This window comes from Pezoporus occidentalis, unplaced genomic scaffold (assembly GCF_034315485.1).
Source record: "Pezoporus occidentalis ecotype Australia unplaced genomic scaffold, CSIRO_AGI_Poc_V1 ctg224, whole genome shotgun sequence".
In the NCBI taxonomy this organism is placed as follows: Eukaryota; Metazoa; Chordata; class Aves; order Psittaciformes; family Psittacidae; genus Pezoporus; species Pezoporus occidentalis.
In genome coordinates, this window is record NW_026914117.1 from 452,991 (window position 1) to 469,153 (window position 16,163).

At 39.1% G+C, this 16,163-nt stretch overlaps 1 protein-coding gene across 28 annotated transcripts in view; it reads left to right on the forward strand.

Annotated features, from left to right (window-relative positions):
- Positions 1-16,163, forward strand: part of ANK2 (ankyrin 2) — a 367,179-nt gene that overhangs the window by 236,563 nt on the left and 114,453 nt on the right. For all 28 annotated transcript variants that reach the window (XM_062620856.1, XM_062620858.1, XM_062620853.1 and 25 more), the window contains one exon: positions 13,415-13,513. In XM_062620856.1, the coding sequence (XP_062476840.1) occupies positions 13,415-13,513 (99 nt within the window). The remainder of the gene's footprint in view (positions 1-13,414; positions 13,514-16,163) is intronic.

Sequence of the window (16,163 nt, forward strand, 5' to 3'; positions counted from 1 at the left end):
GGAACACCTTCCAGTAGACCAGGTTGCTCCAAGCCCCATCCAACCTGGCCTTGAACACTGCCGGGGATGGGGCAGACACAGCTTCTCTGGGCAACCTGTGCCAGGGCCTCAGCACAGGGAAGAACTTCCTCCTAATACCTAATCTGCATCTCTCCTCTGTCAGTTTAAAGCCATTCCCCCTTGTGCTCTTATAAAAAGTCCCTTTCCAGCTTTCTTGTAGCCCCTGTAGGCGCTGGAAAACTGTTAACGAGGCCTCCACAGAGCCTTCTCCTCAACAAGCCCAACTGTCTCAGCCTGTCTTCATAGGAGAGGTGCTCCAGCCCCCGGAGCATCTCTGTGGCCTCCTTGGGGACACAAATGTCATTTTTTCAAGCTAACTCTATCTCCTCTGCCCTATCAAACAGGCATGCTATTAGCACCATGGAATAACTGACCATGTTATCCTAACGCATATTTGAGTGTATTATTTCCTCTGGTTAGGATTAGGAACAATTTATCAAATGAATAATTAGGTCAATGTTTGTAAATGCTACCTTAACAATGGCAACTGTAGCTATGAGGAACTGAGCATATGGTACAGATGAGGACTATATGTGATAAAGAACGTGCGTCTTTCTGAAGCATCTAGTCAGCTTGTGACATTCTTCAAGTAAATCATGGAGCTAACAGTGTTCTGAGTCCTAGTGTATCATTCAGTGACTACAGATACCATTTCTGTAGTAATGGTGTAAACAAAGACAAGGAGAAAAACAAGTCACTCTTCAGGGGTTGATTAATTTCAAAATTAAATTCTCCTAGCACTTTGTGCCTGTAGGCAAGATAATGGCCCTTAGCTTAATCTCAGCAGATACATGAGCAGAACAAGAAGAGGTGATCAGATTTAACAGTGCAGCTAGGAGCTGCCTTGGTTGCAGAGAGTTTCAAGAGGGATAGCTGGGCCTGTGTGAGATGCTTTTCTCAATCCTCTTCTGTAGCACATTCCCTGAGCATTAGGAACATAGACAAGTTGGTAAAAGTTTTTGAGTTGTCAGAGTCCATCCAAAGTCTGGTTGGCACCACATTTTGCTTTCTCAGGCCTGAGAAACTGGGACCTGGAGGGGTTTTTCGCTGTTTGATGTTACAAATCTATGATGGACAGTGTAAAGCAGAGAGCAAGAGATGAACAAATAGGTTTATATAATGGATGTTTGTCTGTACCTTCATTACATTTTAGAATAAAAGAAAGAGAAATTGAAAATATCTTTAAGGTGCCTGACTCCAAGATTTTAAAAGTATTTTCTTTATTATGCTTTTCACCCCAAAGCAACAGCTAAAGAGCTCTCTCAGGGCAACTGATGGTTAAACACTCCCCATAGAATCATAGAATCATAGAATAGTTAGGGTTGGAAAGGACCTTAAGGTCATCTAGTTCCAACCCCCCTGCCATGGGCAGGGACACCTCACACTAAACCGTATCACCCAAGGCCTTGTCCAGCCTGGTCTTGAACGCTGCCAGGGATGGAGCATTCACAAGCTCCCTGGGCAACCCATTCCAGTGCCTCACCACCTTAACAGGAAAGAATTTCCTCCTTATATCCAATCTAAACTTCCCCTGTTTAAGTTTTAACCCATTACCCCTTGTCCTATCACTACAGTTCCTAATGAAGAGTCCCTCCCCAGCATCCTTATAGGCCCCCTTCAGATACTGGAAGGCTGCTATGAGGTCTCCACGCTGCCTTCTCTTCTCCAGGCTGAACAGCCCCAACTTTCTCAGCCTGTCTTCATACGGGAGGTGCTCCAGTCCCCGGATCATCCTCGTGGCCTACTTCTATTAAAGATAGGAAATGTTGTAATTCCATTACTCAAAAAATTAACAAACTCCTTTTGTAATGACATCACTGTATGATTTCTTCATACTTTCATCAGCATTTTCATATGTATAAGAAGATAATGTCTTTAATGTTAGGATTTTGACCATGATAAAAGAATGTATTGTAAAAATGATACTCCTGTCAAGAATTAGCAGTAAAAAAAAAAGAATGTGTTCATAAAGTTTTTTTCTCAATAAATTAGAAAAAATAAATGGAAAAAATTGTACAGAATTGGAAATGGTTTTCACAGGTATTGTTTTATCATAGAATCACAGACTGGTTAGGTTTGGAAGGGACTTTAGAGGTCATCTGTTTCCAATCCCACCTGCCATGGCCTGGGACACCTTCCACTAGACCAGATTGCTCCAAGCCGCATCCAGTGTGGCCAATTTTATGTAGTATTCTACTTTTAAATGTGCTTACTGTTCGCACTGGATATCCTGTGGGATGTACATAGTCTTGTTAACTGGTATTTGCTACCTGAGTTGATTGAATCAATCTTAATGGAGGACATTTTTTCTCCAGTACTGCTGCCTCCTTGCCTCCAGGAAGTCTGAATTGCAAGTGCTGTTATCTATGACTCGGCTTTATGCCATGTTGTCTTAATAAAACAAGTCTTGTTGACTTCAATAGGAGGGTGAGTCCTTCATGCAATGTGATCCAGCTGTGATGGCCAATGGGTTGTGTCTTTCTGGGTATCTGTTGCAGAAGAGGTGGGCAATAGCTGCTTCAGGCAGGAGATGTTCAGAGGCTTTTGCTGCTGAGGTGGCATTTCCAGTGGAAGTTGTCCCTGGTAGGGACCGCTCTGTCATATGGATCTAGATCTGTCTCCTTTTGGGCAAATATTAAATGTACTTAGGTAGTTTTTATTCAGAGTGTTCAGCACTTTGAAAAGTATTTGTGTTAGCAGTCACACACATGTTCCCATGTAACTAGCAATTTGGATATGAATGAACATATGTTGTTTATATGATGTGTGGAAAGGATGTATTTTTTTAGTTAGGGCTCTGAGCAGACTCCTAAGATTTTGGTTCTAATTCTGATTTGCCAGCTGCTTTCCTTGGAAAATAAAATAAAAAAGTAATTTCTTTATGCTTCATGAATGGAATGAGGATAATGAATGCTGCCTTTCTACTCACAGTAGCATTAATATACTCAAGAAACACATATATCATCATGGAAAATAAACATTAGAAAAATAAAGAGAAGGAAAACAAACTTCAAAATTAATAAAAAAGAGAATGTGATTTATGAGAAAAGATCCAGAAAGATTCAAGCATCCCTAACTAGAAGTTGTCATAAAAGAAAATTAGGAAGTTATATAGAAATAGGAAGAGAGAATGACTGAGCAGAATATGCTTGAATACTCAAATACTAAGGTTTTTTTTTGTGAGGAAGTATGTCATTGGTGAGAAGGTGGAGAGAAAAAGTCGTATCAGGAAAGAACTTACTTAGGAAAGTCAGAAATGAACAAAAATATGAATTTAAAGGTAAAATTGAATTAAAAAGTGAGAAACTATAGCTGAAATGCTTTGTTTCTCTTTGTTACTTTTTTTTTCTCAATTACATTTTTTAAAATAGATGCTGTACTGTCACTCTGAAATCTTTCAGGAACAGTTGTTGGTATTAAGGGTATATTACATTCTCTCCTTGGTATCTCTGTTATTTCACACTTTATTTTTTTTAGGCCCCTCCTAAATGCGATTTTTTGCTAGTGATTTAATACCAGTGAAGTTACTTAGGTTTCTCCATAACTTCCTCTTTAAAGAACTTGGTATCTTTCAAGGTCATTCTCACTTCCAGTGATGACAATTTGTCACAGTGACAAAACTTCTTCACTGCCAATAAACTGATAGATAAAAGAAATTTATTGTTTTTCCTTTCCTTCTCTTCATTAAATTGCATAAATTCTGGTCTTTATCAAGTTACCAGCAGTGACATCTGAAACACCACACTGTAGTTCCTTGCAATGACAAAATAACAGAATTATCTCAGAAAATGCTATTAAAAACATGGTAACCACTGAGATTACAAATCCCATCTGTACTATTTGAGGCTGTTAAGCATTTGGGCCTTTGATTTTATGGATTTTGTTTTTCTGTTAGATTGCTTTGCCCTTCAGTTTCATGCTGGGCTTCAGAGCTGTTAACATTGTTCATTTTCCTCTTTTAGAAAGTCTGTTCCTCTGGAACTAATATGTCATTGCTGCTATTTTTAGAAAAGTAATTTCTATTTTGATACAAAACCTAATTGCACAGTGATTACTAATTGAATGACTCCACTTTCACCCGCATGCATATCGTTTGAGAGCTGACATCTTCCCTGAGTGTGTTGCAAGCAAATGCTTAAATAAGGGCACACCCAGAAACAGACAGAGATCTAGAAGCCTCTGGTCCCTTTTCAGCATAGAATTCCACCTAGGATTTGACAAGTGTGCAATTGGCTCAATTAGAAGTGCCTTTTGCTACAAGTAGTGCTGAAGAAAATATATGTGTATCTCTAAAGCTTTTACTTGGTTGACTCTGCTCCTAGTTCCGTAAGAAGAACTAGATCTGGGTTATCAAGAGAAAAAAAAAAAAATTCTGCAATTTCTCTTCTAGATTTTACCTTGATTTTTGGTCATGTATAGAATCTGACGAAGCTGCACTCATTGATAAAACAACATTTTGTCTGGGGACAGAATGCTGCAAACTATAATACGAAATGAGTAACGGATCTACTGGGGTTGGTCCAGCCTGTTCCTCTGAGCTTTGATTACATTTCTTTGCAGAGCAGAACAAGGTCATCCCATGGAATGATGTAATGTGTAATCACTTCTTTGGGCGATCCTGTAGGTACTTCACATTCAGAGTCCAGTGGTGTCTTCCTTTCAGAGCTGGATTGCTTCTTTACCCCAAACCTGTTTTTAGTTGTTGCTTGCGTATTTTAATAGTAATGCTTTTTTGTAATCTTCCTCTCAATGAGTGTCTGCTTCTGTGGCATGTTAGGAATTCTTGTGCCAATTCTTGATCGTTTTTTTCTCAGGTGGAAGAAATAGCACCAGGTTTAGCCAGTCCAACCTTTCTCTTTGATAAATTATCATTTATCCCTGTTACTTTCTCTTGAAGTCAGATTATCCTCTGACTTGTGTATAGACATCAGAGACGTCTGATAACTGGAGTATTCGCCTGCCAAATGTGGCAATACCCTGACTGCAATAGTCTCAATAACTGAGTCCCTGTGGCAATGATGCTGATCTGTTGTGACCATGGATCCCTTATGGAATGGATCCATCCTGACCCTCCTCTCCTCTAAACAGGGTCAAAGAAACTTAGCCTCATGCAAGGAGTTGCACCTCCTAGGATGAGGGGATTTGACAAGCGTCAAGTGACTGAGGTGCAAAGAGTTGAAAAGTGAAAGATAAAATGAGGAAATATAGTTCACTCCAGTAACTGTAAGGGATCTGTCATTTCCTGGAGTCACTAAGAAGGAAATAATTCCTTTCACTTTTAAAATTTTTTGCCGCTGAGTTTAGAATCGAATGTGTTGCCTGTCAGCTGCTAAGGTTGTGCTTGAAGTGCTGCTTCATTTAGGGGACCTCACAAAAGGAGGAGCTACATTTTAGTCATTAGATTATTTAAAGTGACCCAGATACAGAAAGTAAGGATTACGTAAATCAGTCCTCCCCCAAGCTGATCTTGTTATTTAAAAGCCCTCTGGTTTCCTTTCCTCAATACCCTGCTCTAAGCTCATTGCAAGCTCATTAGCCAAGAAATTTTTTTGGTTAAATTTGCCCCCTTTAGGGTTGCCACTTCCTATTTCAACACAGAGAAGATGCTGTCATGACTGTTAGAGTATTCTTATCCAGACTCTCCATGAGATTGAAGCAATCCTTAGAGTAGCACAAAATTTCCAGCCTTAATATGCTTTCCCAAAAAGGAGTGATAAGAGCTCGTTGAATGTCCATATTCAATGTTACCACAAAAGCAAAGGGAGATTTAGGTGATTCTCAGCTTGTCTCTCTCAGGATGCCCTCGGATTTGCTTTAGCAGAGGTTGTTCTCCCTGCTGTTTGTAAAGATAATCTTACCTTCAGAATGGAGCGTAATTTGCAGAGTATTTTCTGCTGCATTACGGCAAAAGGCTTTAATTCCACCAACTGGGCTTTCTGCTTTTATATCAGTATATTTAGAGAGACAGATATTTAGATTCTGTTTATCAAGAGGAGTCATTTAGCTGCAGTTCATTACTGGTAATATAATAAAGGATCAGGCCGATTACCTCTTAACTGGAAGAAATGCCTTCTGAAGGATTATGTGGATTTTGATGTAAACAAAAGTAATACATTAAGAACAATGAAAGAATAGAGATATTTATTCGTCCTGCCTTAAACTAGTCTAAGTCTCAGCTGCCTGTCTCTTACAGTGATTACCAGTTAGTAATAAACAACCTTCTTCCTGATCTTGAAGTGTGATCTCAGGGAGCCCTCAAAGTGGAGTTGAGCGGGATGCCTGTGCATGTAACATTAAAGCGGTACTTACAGGTTGACATAGAATTAGTGGGTAACAGAGTGTGAACACGATAGTGATTGCTAGTATTGGAGCATTTACGTGGGGCTTTCCCATTTCCCTAAGTGATTCATATAGCAAAGGAAAAACAACCTGATGAGAACCTCAGGTTCTGGTGTCACCTGCAGAAGAAGCGGCATGGTGATATGGAAATGTGGGACTCTTTTACTGTACTGTGTTTGGAAGGCAAAACCAAGACTCTGCCCTGACGAAGGTAGTAAAGTAGATTTACCAGCCCCCCCCCCCCCCCAATCCAGTAATTCCAGCCTTTTTCCTAAATGCTTTTTTCAGCTTTAATCTTTAGAGACTATGGGGTGCAGCAGACCTCAGCATCTGCTGTGGGTAATGAACATAAGGATTGTCACCTAAATAGCACTGATTGAATAATTTCACAGTAGAGAAAAATCTAGTAGCTCTTTTGTGCCCTTACAGCTGTGCCACTTTATATTGTATAATTCTGTGCTCACAAATGCATCCATCTGATTTGCGTGTCATCTTTTTTGCTAGCACTTTTATAAGTTTCTTATAAAAGCAAATGATACCCCAGGAAAATGTGCTGCTCCTTTTGAAACACAGAGGAGAGAATCTGGTCAGAAGACATAAAGTGCTTTCATCAGTACCAGAAATCTACAGTATTTAATTTAGCTGGTCGTTGATGTACCCACGAGGTGGTTTTACTGAATCTTTCTCACTCATAATGTGAATATAGACAGAACAAAAATTCCCTCCATGCAGGTGCTGTCAGCATCACAACAGTGCAGTCAATTTTTTTTTCCAGTTCTGATAGTAAAGATGTTATTTCTAATCATCCTAAGTTATAGATGTGACAAAGGGTAGTTCCTTCCATCTGCCTTTGCATTCCCAATTTCATACTGCTTAAATTGTCAGCTCTTGATTTGGATATTCTCAATCTCTGCGTGGAGTAGCCCACTTGCCTTTTACTGCATAGCAAAATGATACTCCTCAGGCGCCTTAAATTTGGCAACTTAAAATTACATGCCATGAATTTCCCTTGAGCATATCTTCAAAGATTCCACTATTGCATATTTGCTTGAATATAAATATAGATATAATAGTCAAAATATTTCTGAGGGTTTTTTTTTCTCTTGAAAAAGAATATGGATTATATGTTTGTTTTAATGTGGATTATATATTTGGTTTATGGAAAATGATGTATTTTAAGGGAACAGTTACAGAATCTGCTGTAGTTACAGATTATATATAGGGATGTGTGTACATACAAACATATTTAAATACATATGTATGTAAAAAAAAATATGGATTTTGATGTAAGATAGCAAATAAACAAAAAAGGCAACTTTTAAAAGTTAAAGTAGGTACCTTGATCTATCCTTAATTCACCCTTTTAGGCAGAGAATCTCTCCTGTGAAGATACAATCCTGTTACAGAAAGTTTATTTTTAGAATGGCTGAAAATAATGCTCTGAGCATAATGCACAACAAAGTTCCCAGAATTGTGCTATTGATGGTTCTATCAAGATGTGTGTTCTTAATTTAGCTTGCAGTGTTGCATTTATTTGTAACTCTTGTATTTCATTTATTGGTGTTAATTCCTTGGATCATTATAGGATTTTTCCTTCAATCACAGAATGGTTGAGGCTAGAAGGGACCTCTGGAGGTCATCTTGTCCAGCCCACCCTGCTCACCCACAGCAGGCTGCCCAAGGCCATGTCCACATGGCTTCTAAACATCTCCAGTGATGGAGCCTCCACATCCTCTCTGGGTGACCTGTGCCAGTGCTCAGTCACTCTCACAGTGAAGAAGTGTTCCTGATGTTCAGAAAGTCCCTCCTGTTTTCAACTTGTGTCTGTTGCCTCTGTCCTTTTTCTTCCCTGCATAAAGTTTTCCTGTTTGAGAGAGAATAGCCTTTGCTGGAGTGGAGATTACTGGAGACTGAGATTAAGGGAAACAGTGAGTGAAGGTAGAGTTACTGTCTTTTAACTATTAAGGTGAGATGTAGATATTACTAGTTTAGGCCAATGTCTGTGGAAGAATGGGGAAAACAGGGAGATGAGTGGCATATCACTGCATAAAAATTTAAATCAGGAACTTGACATTCTTGTGGAAGTTAAGCAATATTCTAAATAATAGAAAAAATACTGAAACGGTTATTGAACTTAAAGCACCCAGAAATTCTCATTATTTTATGGAATAAAATGGTATATTAATGCATGACCATAAATCAGAAAATTTTATAATCTGAGCTGTTTAAATTAAGTTTGTCTCGCCCTTGTCCCATCCTTTGTGCTAGAATCAGTTATTTTTTGGGACTGGCTTAAATTCTAATGAGCAGGAAGAGAAGGGGGCATAGGGAGGAAAGTAGAGCAATTACACGAAGGATTCTCATAGTTTATATTAAGTGCCAGGTCCTGTGATTGAAACTCTAAAGTGACCCAGAGGAAACTGAGCTGTTACATGGGCAGTATTTTCTGAGCATGATCTTCTCTGAATGTTGCTTGAGAAGTGGGGTAGCAAAAAAATCCTAACTAATTTGGCTTTTATTTATAACATTGAGCAAACAACCTTTTAATTTCCTTGATGTGAAACAAAACAGGGGGGGGGAGAAGGTAACCAAAACACCAAACGAAAACCTGTGGAGTGAGATAGAGAGGCAGAGGAGGTCTGGATCAGGCAATATGATTGTGTTGACCCTCTGACATCTCAAAGAGTGAGTAGAAATGAGCATTTGCTATATATAAATAATTGTGTTAGATGTTGGTCATCTCATCTTCCCTGGTAACCTCGGTGATCTTCTAATACAGCATCTGGGTTTACATGACCTATTTAATCACAGGATATGTTGTGAACTCTCATGTCTCATCTTCAAAGAGGCCAGCTGAGGGAAGAGATAATATATCATGATTTTCTCTCTTTTCCTTATCAGTATGAATATGAAGAGATATATGTGGATGTATGGCACATAGATACTGTAAGTATATAGACACTAAGGCCAGATCTTCATGGACAAGCTTGTCACTCAAACACATTTGCTCTACTGATCAGTTTGGAAGATGCGTGTTTGTGATCACTGGGTACTGCCATGCAAAGAGGCTTTCCTTGAAAGCCTGCCATACAAGAAAGCTCAACCAAGCCATACAACTATTTGGATGATTTTCTAAATGCTCTAATAATCCCTCTGTTTCTTCAGACTGTGTTTTTCATTAGGGCTTCGGCAAAATTTAATTATACAAATTCTGAGTCATATGTAGACTTGCCAATTTGCATTAATAACTTGAAGAATCATTGAGAGCTACTAATTTTCTCAAATTAGCAAGTAAGTCAGTGAATGTAGTAGAAAGAATGGAGTGTAAAAGATACTCTATTTGTTTAGTGTTAATTTCTCATTATAACTTTATTTGATAGTAGTAAACATTTTGCAGTATACATTTGTAAGGATAATAAAATCTGAGTACTCTGTCCTCGCTACAAATACTCTGATGGAATCATTGTTTGAAAATGTATGTTGTATATCATTACAACATTAATTTCTATTTTTCAGATGACATACAAAGCGTAAACATACAGACATACCATAATTACACAGCTGGGCTTTCAGGAAAAATGTATTTCGCCTTTTCCAGGTCACATTTGTATGCCACAGTTAGTGTTTTGACTTTAATTCTGGACTGTGTTTATAGAGATTGGGATCAAAAGCTGAAGGAAAATGCATTGAAATAAAGACTTCCCACCCCTGGACCAGTAAACCTTCTGTATGTGTACCAGTAAACTTTCCATGTGCTAAGGGGAGAGGTCAGTCTCCTGTGCAATATGTCCATGGAGAACCATTAACCAGAATGTTGTGGATTCAGTAGAAGCTGCTTTGGGGTATTGAAACAGAAGTCTAAGGGAAATATATTTTCTTCAGTTTGCAGAGATCTAGGGTCTTGAGCTTTGGAATATCTCTCGAAGCAGAACAGAGAGACCAAGTATTGGCATATAGCTCTTTGAAACTAAAAGATGAGAAAGAGGGAAGGGGATTTTAGATTAACAAGAGTAAAGGAAACTAAGAGAAGTATATGCATTTGTTGTGGACATTTCCCTTTAACTGCAGGACTGTCTGAGCCAGACAGAAATTGCTGTGTGGGATACAGACAGATAAACACATGATAGAAACTATTCAGGATGGGAGGAGGCATATGCAAGTCCTGGGGTCTGGGGCAGAAATGAGAAGGAAGAGCTGCAGTAGGGCTAGCAGGTCATTCCATCAGGCAGAGCCCTGCCAAGGAGAGCCCTTAATATTGGAAATCCTAAAATAGGCATTTTCTGTCCAAGAGCCAGATGTGTTGAGTTCAGGAACACTGCAATTAGAAGCACTGAAACCAGATCCTTATGAAGAAAGTGGAATTGATCCTGCCAGCAGGAAAAATCAGGCTTGACCTAGCCAGGGGGAGAAATTCAGGGGAAGCTTTTCCAGTGTGTTTTGGTATAGGCAGTTTTGCATATAGACCTTGGAATGGTGTTGCAGTTTCCAAAATAAACCAGATTTTTAAAAAAGTATATATACACAGTAGGTTTACACTATAAATAAAGCTTGAAGGGAAAAAGAAAAAAGGCTACAAGTTTATGTGCAAGAATTTCCTCCCCCAGTTGCTGTAGTTTCAGGTATGATTATAGCACGTGAGGAGGATATCCTTGATATAATGGGCACTCTGCTGGGTCTCTGTGTGGAAAAGCATTTAGTACTACTTAGCGCACAATGGTTATGAAGTCATGTGCATATTGTTTATGTCTCCTAATCCAGGATTTATTGCCCTGATCGTGTTCCAGAATTAGGGATTTGAGTTGATTAGAAAAAGTAAGATTCTTCAAAGCTTTTAAGCAAGTTGATTTACCTGGGCTTGAAAAATCTCATATTCCCCCAGTTTAGATTAGTCGGTATGATCCTTGTATTCAGCTATGTAATAATCAGCTAGGAGGGGTTTACAAATGGCACATATTACCAATTAATAAACTGCTACATTAGACTTTAGTATCAGAATACCAATGAGGTAGGTCGAAAATTGCTACCTCATGGTAGGAATGGTCCTACTCATGGTAGTATCTCATAATGGTTAGTTATTCCTAATAGGTTGCCATATTGTTTCTTTCTGGAGTGGGAAGGAAAACCAAAACAGTGAGACAACTCAGTTGCCTGCAGTTTTCCCTTTGCTACTCTGTACAAAGTCAAAAAGAAACCAATTTGTGCATAATTCCCACTGACAGTTCAGTCTCTATGCCTGGAGATTTTTCTTTGAGAAAAATAGCTTCCATAGGGAGATGTATTTTTACACCAATGCAACAAAAGTCTTTATTACAGCAGAATGACCTCATTGACCAATGGCCCTCTGGTAGACCTCTTGGGACCTCCAGGTCCTCATCTACAGAATTCTTCTTGTCATTCCATGTTTGCATAGTTTGTTTTTTCTGCAGCAGTGGAGAAACCTGTATTTGTCCTTACTGTGGTACCTTTCCAGCTCTTCTCTTCAGGATAACAGGAACCTTTCTAATTATGATCCTCTTAGGTGGTGTACTTGTAGGTCATCTTGTTTGTGCTGTCTGTAACTCTTATAAGAGCACTCTATTCCATCCTTTGAATCATTATTGAGAACACTGGATAATACCTGCTATGGACTGTGCAGTGCCATTCAAAATACATCTCAGTGTCAAGGTTTTAGCATTGCATTACTGCTGGCTGTTCTCTGAGTGCTATTTTTTAATTCTCTGTCCCAAGGTTGTTGATAGAAGTGCCAGAATATTGTGCAAAGCAGTATTAAAAGACTTGCTATAACATATGTGGCATATATCACATGACATATACAACATAAATGACATTTATTGCCTGAGCAATCTTTGACATTTGTTAATGCAGAGGGGGGTTGTGAAGACATAATACAGTTATACAATAACTGTATTATATAGTGACTGAAAAATGTCATTTCATAGAAAATTATTGGAATGTTTCCACAGCAAGTTTGCTAGAAAGAATAATACTGGCTTCTCTGAAACAAGGCTCTTGGTTATCACAGTTTATGCATCAATTCTGACCGCTTATGTAAATGCAGACTTATCATTTGTTGTCATAGAATGCGAGATAAAAAATAATTTAAAAAAAAGTGTGAAGTCTGGTTCTAGCTAAAAGTGCCATTCCAATACAGAAGAATGCTGTCAGAAACATAGGTAATTGTGTCCTCTTATCTTATATGGTAATCTACAGGATATGAAAGGCTGTTCTAGGGCCCTTTTAACAGTCTTAACTCACAGAAGAGTTATTGATCAGGCAGACAGCTCACTTCCATGGCTTCCTTTCATAAGGATTTTGTAGCTAATTAATTAAAATTGTTTGCATTAAAGTATTTTAATGGGAAGAAAGGACTTGTATTTCTAATGATTTTGCCTGTAGTTTGATTAACTTAGAAGAGTTTTTTTAACGAGAGCATTATCCAGAGCAGATTAAGGACTCTCGGCCATTTTGATGCATTTTTATAATTTAATGAGAGATGAACCTCCTGTATTGTCAGAAAGGCAGTTGTTATTTTGCAAGGTTCAGTTCCTTTATGTTTGACGATTTGCAATGTTCTGTGTATTACAAAATTTTATGTAGTATGTTAAGCCTTTGTCATCTCTGCTCAGCTTGTCATGAGGTGTTGGCTTTATGGTCTTCAGGGGGATCATGTCTTTGCTTAGTGTAACAAATGGAAGAAACCCTTGCTTCCCTGTCAGCTCTCACAAAACTTTATTGACAGCTTTACAGTCCCTGAGCATTATCAGCAAGGAATAGCTGTATGAATAGTGTGTCCATTGCTTCCATTAGTGTGAAAACACAGAGTTTTGTGGGTTTAAGCGATGTTAAACATTACTATATTAAGTTAAAAAACACAAAGTTATTCTGCTTACATACTTAAAACATTTCAGATAAAAAAAACCACAAATTAATTTTTAGCTTTATACTTATTTGGAGTTCATTATTGTTGGTAGATTCTATTTCTTCATGATAATATTTCCTTGTATGTTCTTTCTAGAATGGCTTTACTCCTTTATATATGGCAGCTCAAGAGAACCACATTGAAGTTGTGAAGTATCTCCTGGAGAATGGAGCCAACCAAAGCACAGCTACTGAGGTGAGGTGTATTTTTTTTTTACACACTGTTATTTTCCTTTGCCTTTACATCCAGATTGCTTAAAGCCAAAAGATTTTTCAAATGGAGTATTTTGAGAACTTTTGTACTTTAATTTCAAACGAGCTATATTTATGAATCTTATTCTTTTTTTTCTGCATGCACAGATGACTAGGGTGAATGGTTCTGGAAGTGGTAAAAAGTCAAGGGATGAAATCCAGCTGGGTACATTTGACAGCAAAATTTCCACTAAGTTTAGTAAGCCCAGGATTTTCACCTTCAGTTTGTGCCCGTTTCTCATACCCACTTCCTGGACACTTTTCTGAAAAATGATGGAGGCTTTGAAGAGAGATCCCTAGGGCTGTAGAAATTACAGGAGGCCAGGGTGGTCAGAAGAATGGAGTGGATAGTAGATCAGTCACAGTGTAAGTGGAGAGGTACAGCATTTCATTTGAACAGATTTATGTTTTCAACAAAACCCATGAAGTCTCAAGCACCTAAAAGTATCATCACCTCAGCAACAGGGGCAAAAATTCTGGGCAAAAATCGGTGAATTGAATATTATAGAGTGTATCTCACACTCTTGGCTGAATAAGGGGTCTTCTGGGGAAAGGTAGTTTGGAGGTTTGCTTCAGCTTCTTTCTCAGCAAGCTACAAAGTGTTTGGAACATAATTTGGACGCCATGATTAGGATTATGAAGACTGTGTCCAGAATGGTACCTGTATATAGTGTAAAGTAGTATAAAAATTATTAGTATCAACAGTCAGTTGTTGACAAGCTTCCTTCTAGATCAGGTCATGAGTAGGGGCTCTGTGGTGCCAGGTTCCCAGAACCATTCCACAGTAGAAAGGGGCCCCAAGAGGTCACTTAGTCTAACCTCCTGCTCCTGTTCCCCTAAGTGAGGAGCAATTGCCCAGACAAGTTATTCTGCTTCTGAGGCTTGCCTGCGACTTTGTGTAACATACGAATATTTGTCACTTTTGGTGATTAGCATAAGTTGGAAATCAAATGACTAACAAGGATCACATCAGCGAGCTCAGCAGGCAAAGTGCTGTTTTGTCCTCGGGCACTTTATTTCTACTGCTGGACCACAGGGTATAAATGTGCAGAAGGATGGTATTAATTTCTTGGTTCTGGATGTAACTGCAGTGCTGTAAAGCGCAGTAACTTCAGTGCAAGCAAGGTGAACACCAGAGTAAGAGACGTGACCCCATCTGAAGACGAATTCAATTGTAAGAACTTCCTTCTGAAAATGAGGAGATTTAAGGGCAGTGGGAAAAACTCCTAGGTCATGAGGCCTGTGCTCATTCTATCTCCTGCTCTTCTCTTTCTGCCGAATGTTCTTTTATACCAAGCCAAAGGGATGAGTGAGGAGGATATGTGCTGAGAAGCGTGTTGGCTTTTGTTTGTTCTAGGGATATGGATGTGCCATGTTAAGTGGTAATAGGAAAGTTCCTCTCCTGCCAGAGCTTTTGCTCACGTTTATTACTTTCCCTATTCTGCACATAAACATGCCCATTCTGGATTGCCTTCAGAAATGCATGAATTTAAAATGATGGGCCATTTATGCTCACTCTCCTTTCTTTTAAACCGAATCACTAACGTTAACAGCTGCTATACTGTCTCTTCTTTCAATGGATACTGTACCATTTGGCTACAGCTCCTGAAATAATCCTCTCATGGCATGCATATATGGCGATCACATTACATGTCAGCTTTCTGAAGTATGAAATCCCATGTGATTGCCAGGCAATGTGGCAGAAACACGCTGCTTGTGAGGGAGCCAGGTGGAACTGGGGCTCTCCAGGAGCCCGGCATGGCTGAGGCCTGGGGTCACCTGCTTGCAGATTTTCTCCCAGTGACTTTTACTGGCTGTGATGGTCAAGTGCACTGCAAATTCATTCATTAGTTGGCAGGACCGAGATTGTTATAATTAATGGGGCCTCTACTGTCCCTAATGCAGACATTCAGATGTCACTGGAGCTCACAGTATAGTCCGATAGTTTTTAAAAAAGGCACAGGGGAGAGAAAAAAATCAAATGCCCCCCACTCTGAAACTGAGTCCAAGTCTGTCTTCTGCCATTGGAAAGGTCACCTCTCACTTTTGTGGGTTGGAAAGTAGTGGCTCTCTACTCCCTTATGACTGAACTCAGTAAGTTTTGGTTTCAGGTCTTGCTGAGGTGATGGTCTCAGTGATTTTAATGTTACAGAAGGATGGTCTGACCCACTATCTGCTTTCACACCTGCGCACAGTTAGTCTCCTGAACAGAATGGAGAAAATGATATATTAAATAAGGTGGGATGTCAGCCTGATAAAAGGATGCTAACCAGATACATGGAGAAGGACCTTCTGTTTAGCATCAAGGTCTGGCTGTCCTCAGTGTGGGGAGGTGGGGAAATGAAATGCTTTCTCCAAGCTGTGGTCAGTCATCCTTTCTAGAAGCAATAGGAGAGGGATGCAGATAGAGTTGTGTCTAAGAAGGGTGGAAGATAAAGTGTTGCAAATGAAATGGATGATCTCTTTGAAGCTTTGAAATTTGCACTGCCTTTGGATATATCTCATTTCCTTTCACACTTACATCCGTATACGTACAAAATGAGAGTGAGGATGAGCTCAGTTTCATAGGGTCTCTAATCCAGGATTTGCTCTCA